At 45.4% G+C, this 17,321-nt stretch overlaps 1 protein-coding gene across 2 annotated transcripts; it reads left to right on the plus strand.

The window, feature by feature from the left end:
* The first annotated feature begins 759 nt into the window (after positions 1-759).
* Positions 760-15,581, plus strand: GET1 (guided entry of tail-anchored proteins factor 1). 2 transcript variants are annotated; one of them, XM_023742151.1, is made up of 6 exons: positions 777-908; positions 10,090-10,255; positions 10,941-11,008; positions 12,355-12,469; positions 14,222-14,298; positions 14,388-15,581. In XM_023742151.1, the coding sequence occupies exons 1-5, from the start codon at positions 807-809 to the stop codon at positions 14,293-14,295; spliced, it is 525 nt and encodes a 174-aa protein (XP_023597919.1). In that variant the 5' UTR covers positions 777-806; the 3' UTR covers positions 14,296-14,298; positions 14,388-15,581. The 2 variants fall into 2 exon arrangements, with proteins under 2 accessions (XP_004388055.1, XP_023597919.1); XM_004387998.2 differs by having other exon boundaries at positions 760-908; positions 14,222-15,579.
* Positions 15,582-17,321: the final 1,740 nt, after the last annotated feature.

Genomic DNA, 17,321 nt, shown 5'->3' on the forward strand with positions numbered 1-17,321 from the left:
TCCTTTCCTCGCACTAGGAAATAAAGGGGTCTTTTTGATCTCCCACCACGGCCTCATGTATTGGCTGTAACAAGTGACGCGGAGCAAAACCTGGGGTTTTTCACCCAGCAACACACCTACCATTAAAGTGAGCAAGGTCCTTGGGAAAACAAGAAGGGGCACTCTTGAGAGATTAATGAGGTTGGTATGCCGAGGTGTACTTAATGATAAGGCGCCCGGAAGTCTTGGAGCGTTGTCCAGGCTTCTGGGGAGTTATTTAATTTTAACACAGGTATGTGGTTTTGTAAATCATTTAACATATCACATTGTTTAGTTTTGAAATGTAAATTTAAGACATTTTACATATAACATTGCTTACAAAACGTTTCTTCGTATAGCCATGTAATAGTGGCAAATAACTGTAGTTTTCCAGTTATGGAAAGGCTTAAGATAAATTTATTTAGGAATGAAAGTGCGTCAATTTAAAGAAAACCGTAAGTGGTTTGCAGCTGCAGCCAAACTAGAGAGACAGCGGTAGTGGAACCACAGGAATTTGCGTAACTGGGCCAGTTGGGGAAGAGGGCTACGGAAGCCCGGACGGACAAGGAAAGGGCTGGAATGAATTAACCGCTCCACCGGGACCGGAAAAACGTCCCCACCTCCCGGTTCCCACGTTCCCATGAGTGCGGCGTAGTGCGCAGGCGCAATGGTGCGCAACTGCTGGGGGGCACCAGGCCTCACTGCGCAGGCGCGGGCGTGGGTGCGGCAGGCAACGTGGTCCCCATGGAGCTGCCGTAGCTGTGCCGGCGCCGCAGCGAGCGTCCGGGATGAGCGCCGCGGAGGCCGATCGCTGGGCGTGGCTGCTGGTGCTCAGCTTCGTGTTCGCGTGCAATGTTCTCAGGATCCTCCTCCCGTCTTTTTCCTCCTTCGTAAGTGGTTGCCTGGTCTTCCAGGGGTCGGTGGGGAGTAGTCCCCGGAGGGCCCGCCGTAGACACGGATCTCAAAGTGGCCGCCCGTGGGCCAGATTCGGCCCGCAGAAGCGTTTTGGTTGTTCTGCATTGTTTTAAGATTTTTTAAAATCAGCTGCTAACGTCTGAAAACTGAGAAGCTTTACCTCCAACTGGTTTTCTGGAATTTCTTGGGAAGGGTGGGGAGAGAAATAACTAGCCACGCTCGGCCACATTGCCACATGGCTGCAGTCTCCTCGCGAAGAGGGGCGGCGGAGTGCCTCAGACTGGGAGTTCCCACTGCCCGGGTGGCCAGCCGCGCTCATTTCGTTAATTCCTGACCCCAGCACCGCGTCCCTGGTTTCCCAGAGGCCCCTGGGCCTTCCTCGCATGCAGTGCCAGGTGGGGTGGGGAGGCAGATGTAGAGAGAATCCCCGTACAATGTAAGGCTGCTGTTTCCAGAAAGGGAGGGAGCGACAAGCACCGTGCCGGGCATAATGCCGGGCAGTTAGTGCATTATCTCAGCACCTGTTTTCACGGTCGCTGTGAAAGGTGAATATTGTTATCCCATCTTCCTTACCCTCCGAGAGGAGAAGGCTGGCTCAGACAGTTTAAATAGTTGCCCTAAGCCATCCAACTGGTAACTGTTGAGATGGAGATGTGATCTTTGGTTTGGGGTTCTCCTGGTTCTGTCCTCCTGCCTGCTGAAGCACAAATAGGGATTTGGTGGCAAATTGGACAGAATGGAGGTGAGGATGGGACATCAGGAGCTTTCCTGGGGGAAGGGTGTCCTTTGTATCCCCAGCAGGAGTAAGGACTGTCTGACTCGGACTAAGACTTCAAAGATTGGGTGCATGAGTGCTAACATTTTCCGGGGAAGCTAATTTCTTCCTGCTTTTCTCTTTCGAGAATATAAATGTATGTGTGTGAGGGGCGAGGAGGGGCGGAATGTGTGTAAGACAGGACCGGGCCTCTGCTCCTTTGTGTTTTATTCTACCAGTATTCAGTGAGTGACTGTTACGTGCAAAGCTCTATTCGAGGGCCTTATTACCCTTGTCCTGAGACATGAGAATTGTCTCTTAAGCCCCCTCCCCGTTCAGAATCTTTGGTGATATGGGTTAGTGGTGGTTTGGTGATGTCCTCTCCCAGGTCCTTACTTAGCATTGTGTAACAGGCCCTTGAAGAGCTGGTCCCTGCCTGTCTTGCAGCATCACAGTATCACTTCCGTTCTTCCTTTGTATCCCCACTTGTTTTCACCTCAGGTTGAAGCCACACTGAACTCTCAGTTGCTCAAAGAACCTGTGTTGGTCATAATTTCTCAGTGACAGATGGAGGAGCAAGGAGTGTGTGTTTGGGGTATGATGGAAGTTATAGGTAAACCTGCTGACATCTCAGGCACCTTCCCCAAGTCTGCACCAAACACATGCTCATCAGCCAGTCAGTTGTCACAAGGGATTATTGCTGAGGTCTAGACATGCACCCTAGGAGGGTGGCTGTAGTCCCTGGGTGGCGCAAATGGTTAAGCTACTAAAGGAAAGGTTAGTGGTTCGAGTCCACCCAGAGGTGTCTCAGAAGAAAGGCGTGGCAGTCTCAGTCTACTTCTGAAAGATTACAGCCATTGAAAACCCTGTGGAGCACAGTTCCACTCTGGACACATGGAGGAGGTTGTCACAAGTCAGAGTTGTGCCATGCCAACTGGTTCCCAGGTTATTCATAATTTAGGTGAAGGAGCACTGGGCTTGTCTTTGGACCTGTATTTAAATCTCATGCTGCCTTCTACAGGCTGTATAACTTCTCTCATCTCAAGCCAGTCAGCTTCCCTAAACAGGTTTCCCCTTGTTGGTAACACCATTTTTATTAAGGTTGTTGGCCAAGTTAGCAAGGATAACATATGGTGCTGTACATCCCCCTAACTGGTGTTAATGTTTGTTCTCCAAAACAGTGACAATAGAGGCCTACTCTGCCTACTTACTGGGTTTGTGGTGAGGGACTGTGAAGAGCAGCTGTAAGGGTGGAGGGTGAATGAATGTTTGCTCCTTTACAACTGTTAGAGGCTCCCTCCTCACAGTCTCTGATTCGAGGAAGGAGGTGGTAAAGATTCATGAGGGAGAATTTCTAGAAAGAGTTTGATTCAGAATACAGCGCTGTCAGGTCTGGGGCCATGCCATGTACATCAGATTGTAACTGCATTAGTTCCCTAGGGCTGCCGTAACAGTACCACAAACTGGGTGGCTTAACACAACAGAAATTGATTCTCTCACAGTTCTAGAGGCCAGCAGTCCGAAATGAAGGTGCTAAGCCAGTGCTCCCTCTGAAGGCTCTGCAGGAGAACGCTTTCTTGCTTCTTCCAGCTTCTGGGGGAGCCCGGCAATCCTTGTAGATGCATCACTCTATCTCTGTCTCCATCTTCACATGACCATTTTCCCTGTGTGTGTCTTTTTCTTTTCTTATAAGGTTACCAGTCATATTGGAGTAAACCAGTTGCTCATGGTGACCCCATGTGTGTCAGGGTAGAACTGTGCTCCGTAGGGCTTTCTGTGACTGATTTTTTGGAATTAGATTGTCCAGCATTTTTTCCGAGGGGCCTCTGGGTAGACTCAAGCCTCCAACCTTTTGGTTAGCAGTTGAGCACTTTAACCGATTGCGTCTCCCAGGGACTTACTGGATTAAGGACCCACCCTAATCCAGTATGACTTCATCCTCATTTAGTTAATTACATCAGTTGTTGTTGTCATTGTTGTTAGGTGTCATTGAGTTGGCTCTGACTCATAGTGACCCCATGTACAACAGAACAAAACACTACCCGGTCCTGCGCCATGCCCACAATAGTTGTTATGCTTGAGCCCATTTTTGCAGCCACTGTGTCAATCCATCTTGTTGAGGGTCTTCCTCTTTTTCACTGATGCTTTGCTTTACCAAGCATGATGTCCTTCTCCAGGGACTGGTCCCTCCTGATAACATGTCCAAAGTATGTGAGACATAGTCTCGCCGTCCTTGCTTCTAAGGAGCATTCTGGCAGAACTTCTTCCAAGACAGATTTGTTCGTTCTTTTGGCAGTATTCAGTATTCTTTGCCAACACCATAATTCAAAGACGTTAGTTCTTCGGTCTTCATTATTCATTGTCCAGCTTTCGTATGCAATTACATCTGCAAAGACTCTATTTCCAATAAGGTCACATTCCGAGGTCCCAGATGGGCATGAACTTTGGACACTATACAACCCAGTATAGTAACCTGCCCTATTTCTGAAGCTTCTTTGGTCAAGCAGGAAGTGCAGGAGTGGAAGAGGCTGCATAGGCCCTGCTCACTATGATTACTCCCCATTGCTAACCCCTGCATTGTCTCATGATCTTGTTTTCCCCTCACGTTCCAGTCTCTATAAAAAGTCTAAGATTAACCGATGTTCCTCCTTGGAGGGTGGAAAACAAGTGATAATGGTCTAGGAATGAAAAACCGAACAAAGCACCTATCTTGGGACAAGAAAACCAGGATGTCACCAGATAACCCCGAAGAAAAGATGAACTCATCTGCGATGTGACCACCTCAAGGGGGAGCTAACACAAACTTCTAAGACCCATAATTCTATCCCTATAAAGCCTTCTGCCAGTCTCCAGTGGGTGAGATGGGTTTTTGGAGGAATCTATTCCCCTCTGTCTCCTATATATCGATATATAATAAAACCCTTACTGCTCACCTCACCCTGTCTCAGAATTGGCTGTTGTGGCAGGCAGCTCCAATCCGTGTTATTGCGGTAACAGGAGCATACTATTGTAGGGTAAAAACATTATAAAGTTCAGTAAAGCAAAAAGAAAGTTTTATTCGACATATATCCAAAAAGGCAAAAGTAGGAAACGGACATCCGTGCTGCCAGAGCTAATGTCTGCCCGAATCCAAGGAAATTACAGAATAGACAAGAATGGGAAAACGGACAAGCATGCTGCTAGAGCCATGTCTGCCCGAGTCCAAGGAACTATTACAGAATGACCGGTATATATTAACATTGCAAAATGAGCAGAACCATTGAAAGCTTCACCTTTTCACAGATTGGCTAGAAACTGCGATCCTACATTTTGAATTGTTTTTCTTAACAATCATTGGTACAGATTTCAGTAGTGACAGTCAGGAGGGTCTTCACTGGTCCAACAAATTTTCTTTCACTATATGCTAATAGAAAAAGGTAAGAGTGGACAGTCTTTTGTGTTCTGTTTGATTGGCTTATGTGAAAGGTTCCCTAAAAGATATTTTCTAAGATTATCCTAGCTATTGTCTTTATACCTCAGGGCCCAGATAATGTGTCCTTGTGAGTCCTTGTGAGCCTTGTGAGCCCAGCTCCAGCTGGGTCATGTTCTCTATGCTCAAGGACAGGGAATAATGATTCCAATATTATTTTCTAAATCAGTCCCCATCCCATCAGTTATTCAAGGACCCATAACCTGAGGCTCTTCAGGAAGTTTCTGAAGTATGAGAAGCCCTCTTGCGCAACAAAGCCTTGCAGTGTCCCTGGAGGAGGATCTCGGCAGAATACTGGGGTGGGCGTAGGCTGCCTGGTTAAGGACCTTGGTCCTTGGTTGAAATTTTCCTGAGGGTCCCTCCCTTTGTCTCTTCAAGCTGGTTACCGGATGCATGGATGAGAGAGCCTTGTTCATTTAGTAGAATATCCAAGGCTTCTTTCAGCCTGTGTGGGGGGGTGGGGGAGAGAAAGACGCCACTACCGAGTGCCTGCTTCACGCTTGTGCGGTGGAGGCACACTGCGCAGGCACACTACTACTGGCCTAGTCAGCGGGTGGGGCAGGTGTCCAGGCTCGTCCCACACCCTGCCCAGGCGGTAACAACTCCTCCTGTGGGGTCTCCTGTTCTGTAACAATGGCCAAGCCACTGGTTGCTTTCCTCGGCTTGGGTTCGGGTCAGGTGCCCACCCATGTACAGGGAGCCCATGTGCGGGCGAGCCGTGTGGGAGAAGGGGGAGTGAGGCTGGCCTTGACTGGGTGGGTCCCGACTGGATGGCCTAGTGTTAGAGCTGAGGCCTGGCGGCATCTGGGGCTTTTCTGGACCTGGAGATTCACAGGGACCTCGGTCTTTTCCCGAAACGGAGGCATCGTCCAGGTGTTCACACCTGAGCAGGCAGCCCGAGTTACAGAGTCACTCCCAGGGTTGCCCACTATGTTCCTGAGAGGGAGAGCTAGCCTTTATTGTGAGCATGAGCTGTAAAAGGCATCATCCCACCAGTTATTTTTCAGGTGGATGAGGCACAGAGAGTTGCCCCCAAACAGCAGTCATTGGGTGGTGGAGTGCAGATGTGAGCGCAGGCTAGCAGGCGGCTGCTGCCTGGGGATAAGGGTGACAGCTTACCTGTTTCTGTCGAGTGTGAGTTTTAATGGCCCGGAAGATGACTTTTGAGTACATAGAATTAAGAGATTTATTTTTGTTTTAAAAATTAATATTTGATTTTTCCATTTAAATTGAAGTCTCATTAAATCTTACCATTCAATTCATAATTCTAGCATATTGTTACACTTATAAGGGGGCCTTGGATTAATGTTTGTGCTCAACTGATAACCTAAGGTTGGTGTTCGAACTCTTCTAGTGGTGCCGTGGAAGAAAAGACCTGGTATAATGGTTCTGTAAAGATTCCAAAAACCAAACCTGTTGCAGTCCAGTCAGTTCCAACCTGTAGCGACCCTACATAGAACGGAGTAGAACCGGCCCATAGGGTTTCTTAGACTGTAATCTTTATGGGAGCAGACTGCCACATCTTTCTCCCGCAGAGGGCTAGTGGATTCAAATGAACTGCCGCCCTTTTGGTTAGCAGCCGAGTGCATCACCACTGTGCACCACTGCTAAATAAATGTTTGCACCGCTATTCTTTTTTTAACTCTAGTTTTAAAAGTCAGATTTACTGACTGGAATTTGCATACAGTGAACTTCACCCTTTTTAGGTTCGCAGTTTGAGGGGTCTTTAGGATAACCACCACAATCAAGGTATAGACTATTTCCTTCACCTCAAAAAGCCACCTCCCCATCTTGCACCTCTTATTTCTTGATTTATAAAATTTAAGTAGCATCTGCAGACCTACTTTTGAAAAGTAATTCTATGATTTTTTTAAAAGGAGAATTTGGCCCTTCCTCTTTTGTTCTCCGGAAACCCTGGTGGCGTAGCGGTTAAGAGTTTGGCTGCTAACCAAAAGGTTGGCAGTTCTGAATCCATCAGGTGCCCCTTGGAAACCCTATGGGGCAGCTCTGCTCTGTCCTACAAGGGTTGCTATGAGTCGGAATCGACTCGACGGCAAAGGGCATTTTCTTCTCCAGGGTGGATCAGGCTGGAGTTTATCTCCTTTAGTAAGAATGTTGACGAGTGGTCACGCCTGGACAGGGGAACCCCAAAAGAGCTGCGGTGTAAATCTCCTCCGGCCCGTGCTCAGCAGTGGCATATACACTGCGCAGGCGCCCTGGCCGGCCCGCCGCCCGGGTGAAGGGCCTCATTGCGCTGGCACCGTCGTGGCCTCGGCGTCCGACCCAGGAGCTTGCGCATGCGCGGCCCGTGGCAACGGGGAGGGGCGGTGTCCCCGCCGTGGTTGAGTTACTCTGCGGTTTTTGTCCGGCAGAGATTGCGGCAGTTGGAGGGTTTCCTCACGGCACGCAGGGAAAAGATAGAATATAGTACTCTCTGCAGCTGTGAGCTGGAGGGACAAGCTCATGTATTGTGCTCTTGCTGTGGGCCAGGTGCACTTTACATGCATTATCCCCTTTCATCTTTTTATTCATCTATTTTTAAATTTTGAAACAAACACAAACTTGCAGAAAAGTTACACATGCAGGAGAAAGAACTGGGTTTTTCTTTCCCCTGAACCATTTCAGAGTAAGCTGTCAACCTGAGCAATCAGCCTGAATACTTTAGTGTTTACTTCCTACAGTGACCCCACCTCGCAACTTGTCAGGTGCCATCAGTCGATTCGACTCATAGCAACCCCATGTAGAGCAGAATGAAACAGCCCGGTCCTGCGCCCTGCTCACAATCGTTGTTACGCTTAAGCCCACTGTTGCAGCCATTGTCAATGCATCTCGTAGAGGGTCTTCCTCTTTTTGGCTGACCTGCTTTACCAAGCAGGAAGTCCTTCTCCAGGGACTGATCCCTCCTGAAAACATGTCCAAAGTATGTGAGATGAAGTCTCGCCATCCTGACTACTAAGGAGCACTCTGGCAGCACTTCTTCCAAGACAGATGTGTGTGTTCTTCTGGCAGTCCATGGTATATTCAATATTCTCTGCCAACACCATAATTCAAAGGTGTCAATTCTTCTTTGGTCTTCCTTACTCAGTGCTAATTTTTTTTCAGAAGTAGACTGCCAGGTCTTTCTTCCTAGTCTATCTTAGTCTGAAACCTCAGCTATAACTTGTCCACCATGGGTAACCCGGCTGGTATTTAACCACTGGTGGCATAGCTTCCAACATCACAACGCACAAGCCCCCACAGTACGACAAACTGACGCCTGAGGGACATTGCAATTATAAGGTACATAATGCCATCTAATCCTCAGATCCTGGCCAGGCTTTCCTCAGTGTCCCAGTAACGACCTTTATAAAGGCAGAAGGGTCTTGTTCAGAATCACATTTCATTCGGTGTCATGTCTCTTTAGTCCCCTTCAGTCTGAAAGAAATCCTTGGTCTTTCGTTGACTTATGACCTGGTTTCTGAGTGTCACCAGGCTGGTGATTTTGGTGAACGGCTTTGTGTCTGGTGTGTGGCAGGGTGATGATCACTGTTCACGGGGGCTGGTCGCCGAGAAGCCTCTCAAGCTTTTTCCTTCGTCCTCCACCCCATGCCCGCTTGGCCGCCGCTTAAATCCCCGGATGAGAAACGTGATCGCTAGAGCGCCCTCGTGGGCCTGACGCCTGGACCCGGCCCGGCCCCGCCTGTTGTCGGGCGCCACCTGGCGGCCACTGTCAAAACATTCCCATACCCCTGGTGGCCGGGAAGTTGTACCGGCAGATACGCGCGAGAGGGGCCGTCTGGTGACGTGTATTGTAGCAATCCACGAGCATATCTTCAAAAGGAAATACGTAATTTGAATAGTGGCTCAGCACTGAGGTGGTGTTCGGTTTTGTGCCTGGTGCGGGGAGCAGGAGAAAGGCAGCAGAGGCTGTGGATGACCAGCACATGCAAGTACTCCTTTCCTGGCTGAGGCTGGCTGGTGGGAGGCACCTGTTCACATACATTTTTGTCCAGATCTACCTACCTACCAACCACTTATCTATATATGCCTATCTATTGACAGCCAGGAGTTCAGGTCCATACTTCCAATTTTAACTCAACCCACAGGGCTCATCCTAGTTCTTTTCCAATCCGTATTTCTAACGCTCTTCTCTGACAGTGAGAAAATAGGTTTCCATTCTCCTTAATATGTTTACTTTATTTGCTCAAGCCTCTGTGTGTGACTAGCCTCCCAGTTCCACCTCCAGCCACTCCCCAGTGTGGATGCCCACCTCGTCCCCCGTGGGCTCTGACCCCTGTGTTGGCACAGTGCCTCCTGTCACGTGCATCCTCCTTGCCCTGCTCAGCCTCTGACTCCCACACCAGGCTGCCCTGTCTGGGGACCCCTATTTCACTCTGCATGGCCCCAGTTCCCCTTGCTAGGGGCCCCGTCTGGGGCAATGACCTCCTCTCTGTCCCTGTGCTGGGCCGCTGCACTCCCTCTTCACCCATTTTGGGCTGTGACGCGCTGCAGTGGGCTACCACCGCGTCACTGGCTTTGTCACCCCTACCCGCACATCACCTAGCTCCGCCCCATTCACTGTAGGACTGAGTTCTTCAGGAAGTGAAGGGGGACGAGTGTTCCTGTCACTTGAATGACAGCTCTGGGGATGGAATAAGTTTTCATTTCAGAATCCCAATTATATATTTATACTGAATGATATATACATGAGTATCGTAGCAATCCTTGGGCATATATATCTTCAAAAGGAAGTACGTGATTTGAACAGTGATTCGGCACTGAGTTGGTGTTTGGTTTTGTGACTGGTGCATGGAGCAGGAGAAAGGCAGCAGAGGCTCCTGAGTGAAGGCTGGCTTGCTTGGTTGAAAGGGGCGGCAGACTGGCTGGTGGAGGAGGTGGGAGGGATGTGAGCTCTGCGTGGAAAGGTGCTGACCACAGCTGTCCACTCTGCCAGATGTCCAGGGTACTGCAGAAGGATGCCGAGCAGGAGTCACAGATGAGAGCAGAGATCCAGGGTATGAAGCAAGAGCTCTCCACCGTCAACATGATGGATGAGTTCGCCAGATATGCCAGACTGGAAAGAAAGATCAACAAGATGACTGATAAGCTCAAAACGCACGGTACTGGTGGCACTTGCATTCCTGAAAACTTCTAAGAGTTGCCTGGTAGAGAAATCTTTACCTGAAGATCTTACGATAGATGCTTTGCGCTTTGGGTGTTCTAAATGTTGATAGAAACATTTTGCTTGTCTAGAAAGAAACCCAGTAATGATCATTACTTTTTCCATATTTGCTGGTGAACCTTTGCTTTCTAAACACAGAAATATCTAGGATCCTCTTAGATTTGCTTCAAAGTCAACTTATTTCAAATTTAAGGGTTTAAATAAGCCCATGGAGTGGGGGCGGGGGAGGCAGGCAGGGAAGAGGGAAGGAAGGAGAAGGGAGGCTGCGGCAGGCCTTGAGGCAGCCGGCACAGCACGCTGTGGTGGAGGCTGGGCTAGGCTTGGTCACCATCCTGTGTGCCTCTCTCCTGGATATGATTTGGTGTTTGCACAACATCCAAATCACGTAATGCCCTATGTCACAGAATGTATCTTGGACGTTAAGTGACGCATACCTGTAATGGTGCAGTGGGATTGTGGGTGACTTTTTAAAAATTTTATTCTGTATTTCCTAAATATATTGAACAAGTGTTAAGATTTATAATCAAAATATTTTATAAGAGAAAGTAACATTTCTCTGTACTTGGATATTTTCTTCATTTTTCCTGACCGATACAATGATTTCATCTTGTTTTTCCTTTCAGTGAAAGCACGGACAGCTCAGCTAGCCAAAATAAAATGGGTTATAAGTGTTGCTTTCTACATATTGCAAGTAAGTGTACTGTTGTGTCACCTGGGGTTTTTAAGTTGGTATTGGACTGTCATGCAGAATCCAGGGCTGGGATTCAGGCATCCCCCCTTTTAGCCACAGTGGCATGTGGCCCTTCCAGCATGTGACTCTGAACACTCTGTGAATTTATAAGATGGAGGAGGAAAGCCTTTCTGTTAACTGGGACTTTTTAGCAAAGGAGCTCTGAAGTGATTTCTCAGGAGATCTTTCATATTGCCTTGATTCCAGTGCTGTTTTAGGGCGTGAAGTGAGAGAAGCTTATTTCAACATTGGATTTTCCAATATGGCTGATCATTTTGGTCGTTACTTGCTATCTGGTATGCTTAAACAGCAAGCATATAAATGACTGTCCACCCTTCAGAGAGGGAACTCATTATTCCCATTAAAATCCAAAACCATTAATTCCCAACTTTCTCATCTGGGGGATTTTTAATTTTTTTAGTTTCCCATGTGACTGTTATCACTTCTGCTGCGACTTTACCGTGTGGTTTTCATGGAGGCGCTTTAGTGGCTCCTGGGTGTGTTAAATGATCTCTGAGTTTCAGTACTCTGTGTGACCTTCTGTTCACTGTGGTAAAGAACTCAAGCAACACCTCTAAGAAGCCCAGGTTGTTGGGTATATTTAAGAAACTGGATCTGAGGCACTGTTACTTTGATAAGAGATAGGTTTCACCGAGACATAGGAATTAGGCCAGATGCCCTCTTGAGGTCTGCTGATCTGGGAGGTATATTCGAGGCTACCTGGGGACTGAGGATAACTGAAGGAATTTTGCTAGCAAAAGAAGGAAAAGAAAGCATCCGTTCTTTCTCCACCATTTGAACTTACAGAGGGCACGCTTACACCAACTGACACGCATATGTGGATGGGAGAGGTAACTTGTTCCAAGGATCTTAGATAGAGGCGTAATAGAGCTTTCTTCAGTATTAAGTTGTGTTTAGCATAGTTTGGCTACTCAAAAGAGATACTCAGTGAGAAAGGAACATCTGTATTATAGGAGCCCTTGCTTTGTTTGTCAGCTAATATAAATAGCGTGTATATACTATTCATGCGAAAAGTCAGTAAAACGCCATTTCACACCCGTTGTTGCGTAGTGTGTTCTAGATGTCTTGGCGAACTAGCCTTTCATTAGACACTACGTTTCAAGGTTTCAACAGTGGATGGACATTAACGACATTGCGTATATGTCTTTTGGCACGCAGACTGGATTGAGAGGGCTTGAGGTCATCCATCTGGAGTTTCCATAAATCGTTTTAATGTTTCCATCTTTCTGTAGTCATCTGTTGCCTGACTGGCAGGTTGTTTGCGCTCACCAGAAGTGTCTTTCCAGGCTGCACTGATGATTTCGCTTATTTGGAAGTACTACTCTGTGCCTGTGGCTGTGGTGCCGAGTAAGTGGATAACCCCACTAGATCGCCTCGTAGCGTTTCCTACTAGAGTCGCAGGTAAGAATTTTCTGGAAAATTATAGACAGGCTCATGAAGAGGTGGTTGGTGGCAGGTTAGGTCGACCTGACATCATCATCATCCTCACTCTGTAGTGAGCAGGTGCTTTGTGCCTCAGCCTTGCACGGTTCTTGGCGTGTAAAACTAAGGTTTAGAGAAGTTACTTGTCCACTGTCACTGAAATGTTAGGTGGCAGAACTAGAATTCAAACTCAGGTCTGCTTCCGGAATCCAGGCCCAGCACTTGGAGTCTGATCCCTCATTCATTGAAATACTGCCTCTGTTTCCCAAATCCTGTGGCTTCTTTTCATCCTTAGTATTCTTTACCTCTCTACAGCAATTGATCCTTTTATTTTTGAAAGATAACTTTTTTGAGTGTTAAAAGTAGTGTATGTCATTGTAGAGTGATTAGAAATACCGGAACAATTTGAAAAAACAACCTCATTAGCTATGGATGACCCCTCTTAACGTTGTGGTATATTTTTTCATTCTTTTTTCTTTTTGTTTTTATACCGTTAAAGTCATCTAGTACATATAATTTTATACCTCTTTTCATTTTACATTGTAAGCCATTGCCCATATCAATAAACTTCTTTGTAAGAGATTTTGAATGGCTGGTCTTCATTTGGATAGCTCATAATTTACTAATTTCTCTGTTATAGGATATTTATTTAGTTAGGTTCTGATTTTTTGCTGTTGAGAATAATGCTGCAGCACATATGCTTGTCAGTTAATATTTGGTTGTGATTTGTGATTATGCTGGAGGTGAATTACTAAGTCCAAGGGAATGACTGTCTTACAGACTCCAATCGAACCATTCCCCTGCCCCCTTTCCTTTGCTTTGCATTTGCCAGGCCCAGGCCAAGACCTCTGCTTTGGGGCCCTGCTGGCTGGGTGTCTGTTGTTTCTGGAGAACAGGAGGCCCCCTTGCAGGCATCCTAGTGGAGCCACTGGCCATTCTTGCAGCCCGTCCACCTGGACGGTGTGATGCTCGTGGCTCTCAGTTACCAGTGGGGCAAGAAAGGACTGGGTACCCTAAGATACCCGTTGAACTTGGAACTGAAGCCACTCCCGGTGGTCACCTTTCAGCCAACTAATAGATTGGGTGATAAACAATGTCACCTGTGAGTACTGTGCTCCCTTAAATAATCAACTATATGAGACCAAACCGTCAACATTTACCCTGAAACAAAGATGAGAAGCTAAGGAGGGGCAGGGAAGCTAGATTAATGGAAACAGAACAAACAGACTGGAAATAATGAGACTGTTGACACATTGTGAAAAATGTAACCAATGACATGGAACAATTTGTATAAATATTGTTACATAGGAACCTAATTTGCTATGTAAACTTTCACCTAAAACACATTAAAATATTTGAAAAAAGAAAGAGAAAGGAGTGGGTAAGTGTTGCTTCCTTTACAGTGTTCATTGAGAAAGGAAACACAAGTAAGTAGACCCTGCTCCAAGATCTTACATGCATTAACATCATAAATTGTATTTCACATCTGCCTGGTAGGAAAGAGAAATATAAAATATAAACCAGTTGTCCAGTGTGACTCCTACTTCGTAAGAATCCAGCCCTGAGAGTCATTAGAAAGCCTAACGCATTTGAGCCCACAAAATGAGCACTTAGTCTTTGTTAGCTTAGAAGAAAGTGAAATACTCTTACGTCCTGTAAATTAAAGGTAACAGGCAGGAAATGTAGGCAGAACTGTTGGCAGACTCTCTCATGTTGAATTTTTCTTTTCAGGTGGTGTTGGAATTACTTGCTGGATTTTAGTCTGTAACAAAGTTGTGGCTATCATGCTTCACCCTTTCAGCTGAAAAGTAAGACAAATACAGCTACAAGACTTGTTAAATGGATTTTCGCTTTTTAGGTTAAAAATCTGATTTATACTTCTTTTTTTTTTTTAAAGGAAAGCACACAGGTACACATTTGTTCTTGGACATTATATCGGATTCTTACATAAAAATCATGATTTTGTACACTTGTCATTGTACCAGAAAGATCAATTTATGACTCGTGTACCAACCAACGTAATCCTGGATTTATAAAAAAAATGTGTACGATTATGGCCATCTGTTTGCTGACACTCATGATGTGCGCTCATGGTACATGATTGTCATGTTGCCAACTAGAAAGTCAGCATTTTCTAACAGTTTAGGTACTATAAAACTTAGTGCTGTTTTTAATCCAGATTATAATTTAATTTTAACATCACTACCAGAATTTGAAAATTTGTTCTTTAACCTCATGCAATACTACCAAAAGAATAACACTAATTGACATTGTGTTTTTTAATTCTTCCGTTTACAAAATGTCGGTTGTTGGGGCACACCTTTGCATAGGATTGCTCATTTATTGGACGCTGTTAATTTTTCATTATTGTGTTTTATAAATGTTTTCATGAGACCATAATGTATTGTTTTATGCTCAAATTGTGTGTTTTGTATTTAACCCATTTAAAATGAAGTGTATTTTATAAACATTTAATATTTATGCTCTGTAGAATGGAACAAAGTAAAAAAAAAACTAGAAAGCTCGATTAAATTCATCTGAACTGATACATATTTGGCCCATGAAGTATAATTCTGCTAAATCTATTTTTTAAAACACTTTTTTCTAATTTAAATATTTGCAATGCTTGTGTGACTTCCTTACAGCCACTTACTTGCTCTGACCAATTTGTAATTGTGACGATTGCTTAGAGTCTTTGGCAGTTAAGCTGGTAACCACAGCACATTCACCACAGCACCTTCAAGCTAAATTCCTATGACTAGGTTTTGAAGGATTGTGTGTATTCTTGTGTTCCCTAATGACTGAGTAGGTCGTTATCATTTCTGCTAATAATACTGTGAAGAGACAGAGTGCTGTGGTACTTCAGTTTATCATCACCCTGCAGGGCCAGCAGAGTGGGGTTCAGGTTCTGCCTGTAATTCAGATCCACAGGACGCTGTGGGTTCCCAGCACCACGTTTACTTAGCAATAAGAGAGGCTACAGAGCAGAGAGTACAGCCCCAGTTACAGCAAACGACGTCACGCGGGACTCGAACCCCTGATGCAGCTTCTGGTGTCTCCGTCACCACACAGGGTACGTTTTGGCTGCACAGGGTGAGAAGCCACCCCGAGGAGGAGGTTGTGGCAGACAGGGCAGCTGCAGGGTCTAGGGTCCCTTGGCTGACACACCCTGACAGTCCCTCAGTCCTTGGAGGGCACGAACCTGGCTCCCGCCTGAGTGGCCCGCAGTCCATAAAGGACAGGTTCTGCAGTACACAGCGGGCAGCCAGGGGCAGCCCCGGGACTGCCCGCTCCGCAGTCCAGCCTATCCCGTGTTTGGCCTAAGGCTAGAGGAAAAGAGTCACAGTTCAGAGCTGTGAACTTTTTCTTTCCACGTACATTAATCATTCGTAATGATTAAATAGGGGACATTTAAATGTCCTTTATGTTTCGAGTCGTGTTTTTTCAAAAATGGTATTTAGTTTTAAATGGATAATAAACACGGTACAAAAAGGGACACAGTGACGAGTACGTCTTCAGACCCGTCTCTTGTCCAGCTGTGGCTCACTTCTCAGAGTTAACCACTGTTTCCATTCAGGCTTCCAGTGACATTACACGCGTTTATGAATTTTGATGTGTGTTTACAGTTTTTTTTTTTTAAATTATAAAAGTAATACCTGGAGAAAAAAAAGTAACACCTGTTTCCTGCCTTTTTTTTTTTTTTTTTTAAACCCAACTTGGAAAGCACAGAAAAGGAACAAAGAAACAAAGCTTCCCATGATTTCACAGAGCTAGGATTTCTGGTATTAATATTTGGGTGTTCCTTTTTTCTTTATACGTATATGTGGTGTTTATGGATAGCTATAGGTTTTATATCTTTTCTTAGAAAATATTGGATATAGTTAATAGCTCTTTACATGGAAGCAGACATTCGTTTGATTTAAAATGCATCTGAAAGTCTTTTCATGCTAATTTGGTTTGCTTTATATTTATGGTAAATCAAGAAGGGATATCTTTTTATGTACAAATTTATAGTCATTTTTGTACGGGATTTATGTGCTCCTGCGTTATCTTTTGTTGCCGATATAAAAAAAAAAAACACAAACCCATTGCTGTCAAGTCAATTTCAACACATAATGACCCTATAGGACAGAGTAGAACTGCCCCATAGGGTTTCCTAGGCTGAAATCTTTATGGGAACAGATCGCTAGCTACTGTGTACTGGTGGTTGGCAGGTGGTTTGCAAACGTGGATCCCAGGGCAATCAGCTCATCCCCTCCTTGTTTCGGTCAGCTTTTCTGCTGAAGCATTTGGGATCAAAAGTGTAAGGAACCCCATATCAACACCCAGAGCATTAACTCTTGCCATAGAGTTCAATCTTAAATTGTATATTGTCTGGCTTTTGTCTATTTTATGGGTAAGGATACTGAAGAATCTAAAGGGTGGGAGAAAGATGTGGCAATCTGCTTCTGTAAAGATTACAGCCTTGGAAAGTCGACGGGGCAGTTCTACTCTGTCCTGTAGTGTTGCTGTGAGTTGGAATCGACTCAACGGCAACAGGTTTGGTTTGATTTTAAAGGGTAGGGTAGCTTCATCCTTTATGTTCTCTAAATTCTCTTCCTGTATCTTTCTTTTAAATTGGTTATATTAAGTATTGAGAGGTATAAAAGAATATTCAAAATATGTAAATTTTAAAGAATAAGGATACAATGAAAATCCTTTTAACTACCACCCCAATTGAAGAAGAACCTTCGAAATCCCCGATGTGCTCCTGATCCATTGTAACTACCACTCTGAATGTTGTTTATCATTTCATATTCTTCATAGTTTTATCACATATTTGTATCCATAA

This window comes from Trichechus manatus, unplaced genomic scaffold (genome assembly GCF_000243295.1).
Source record: "Trichechus manatus latirostris isolate Lorelei unplaced genomic scaffold, TriManLat1.0 scaffold00202, whole genome shotgun sequence".
Taxonomy (NCBI): Eukaryota; Metazoa; Chordata; class Mammalia; order Sirenia; family Trichechidae; genus Trichechus; species Trichechus manatus.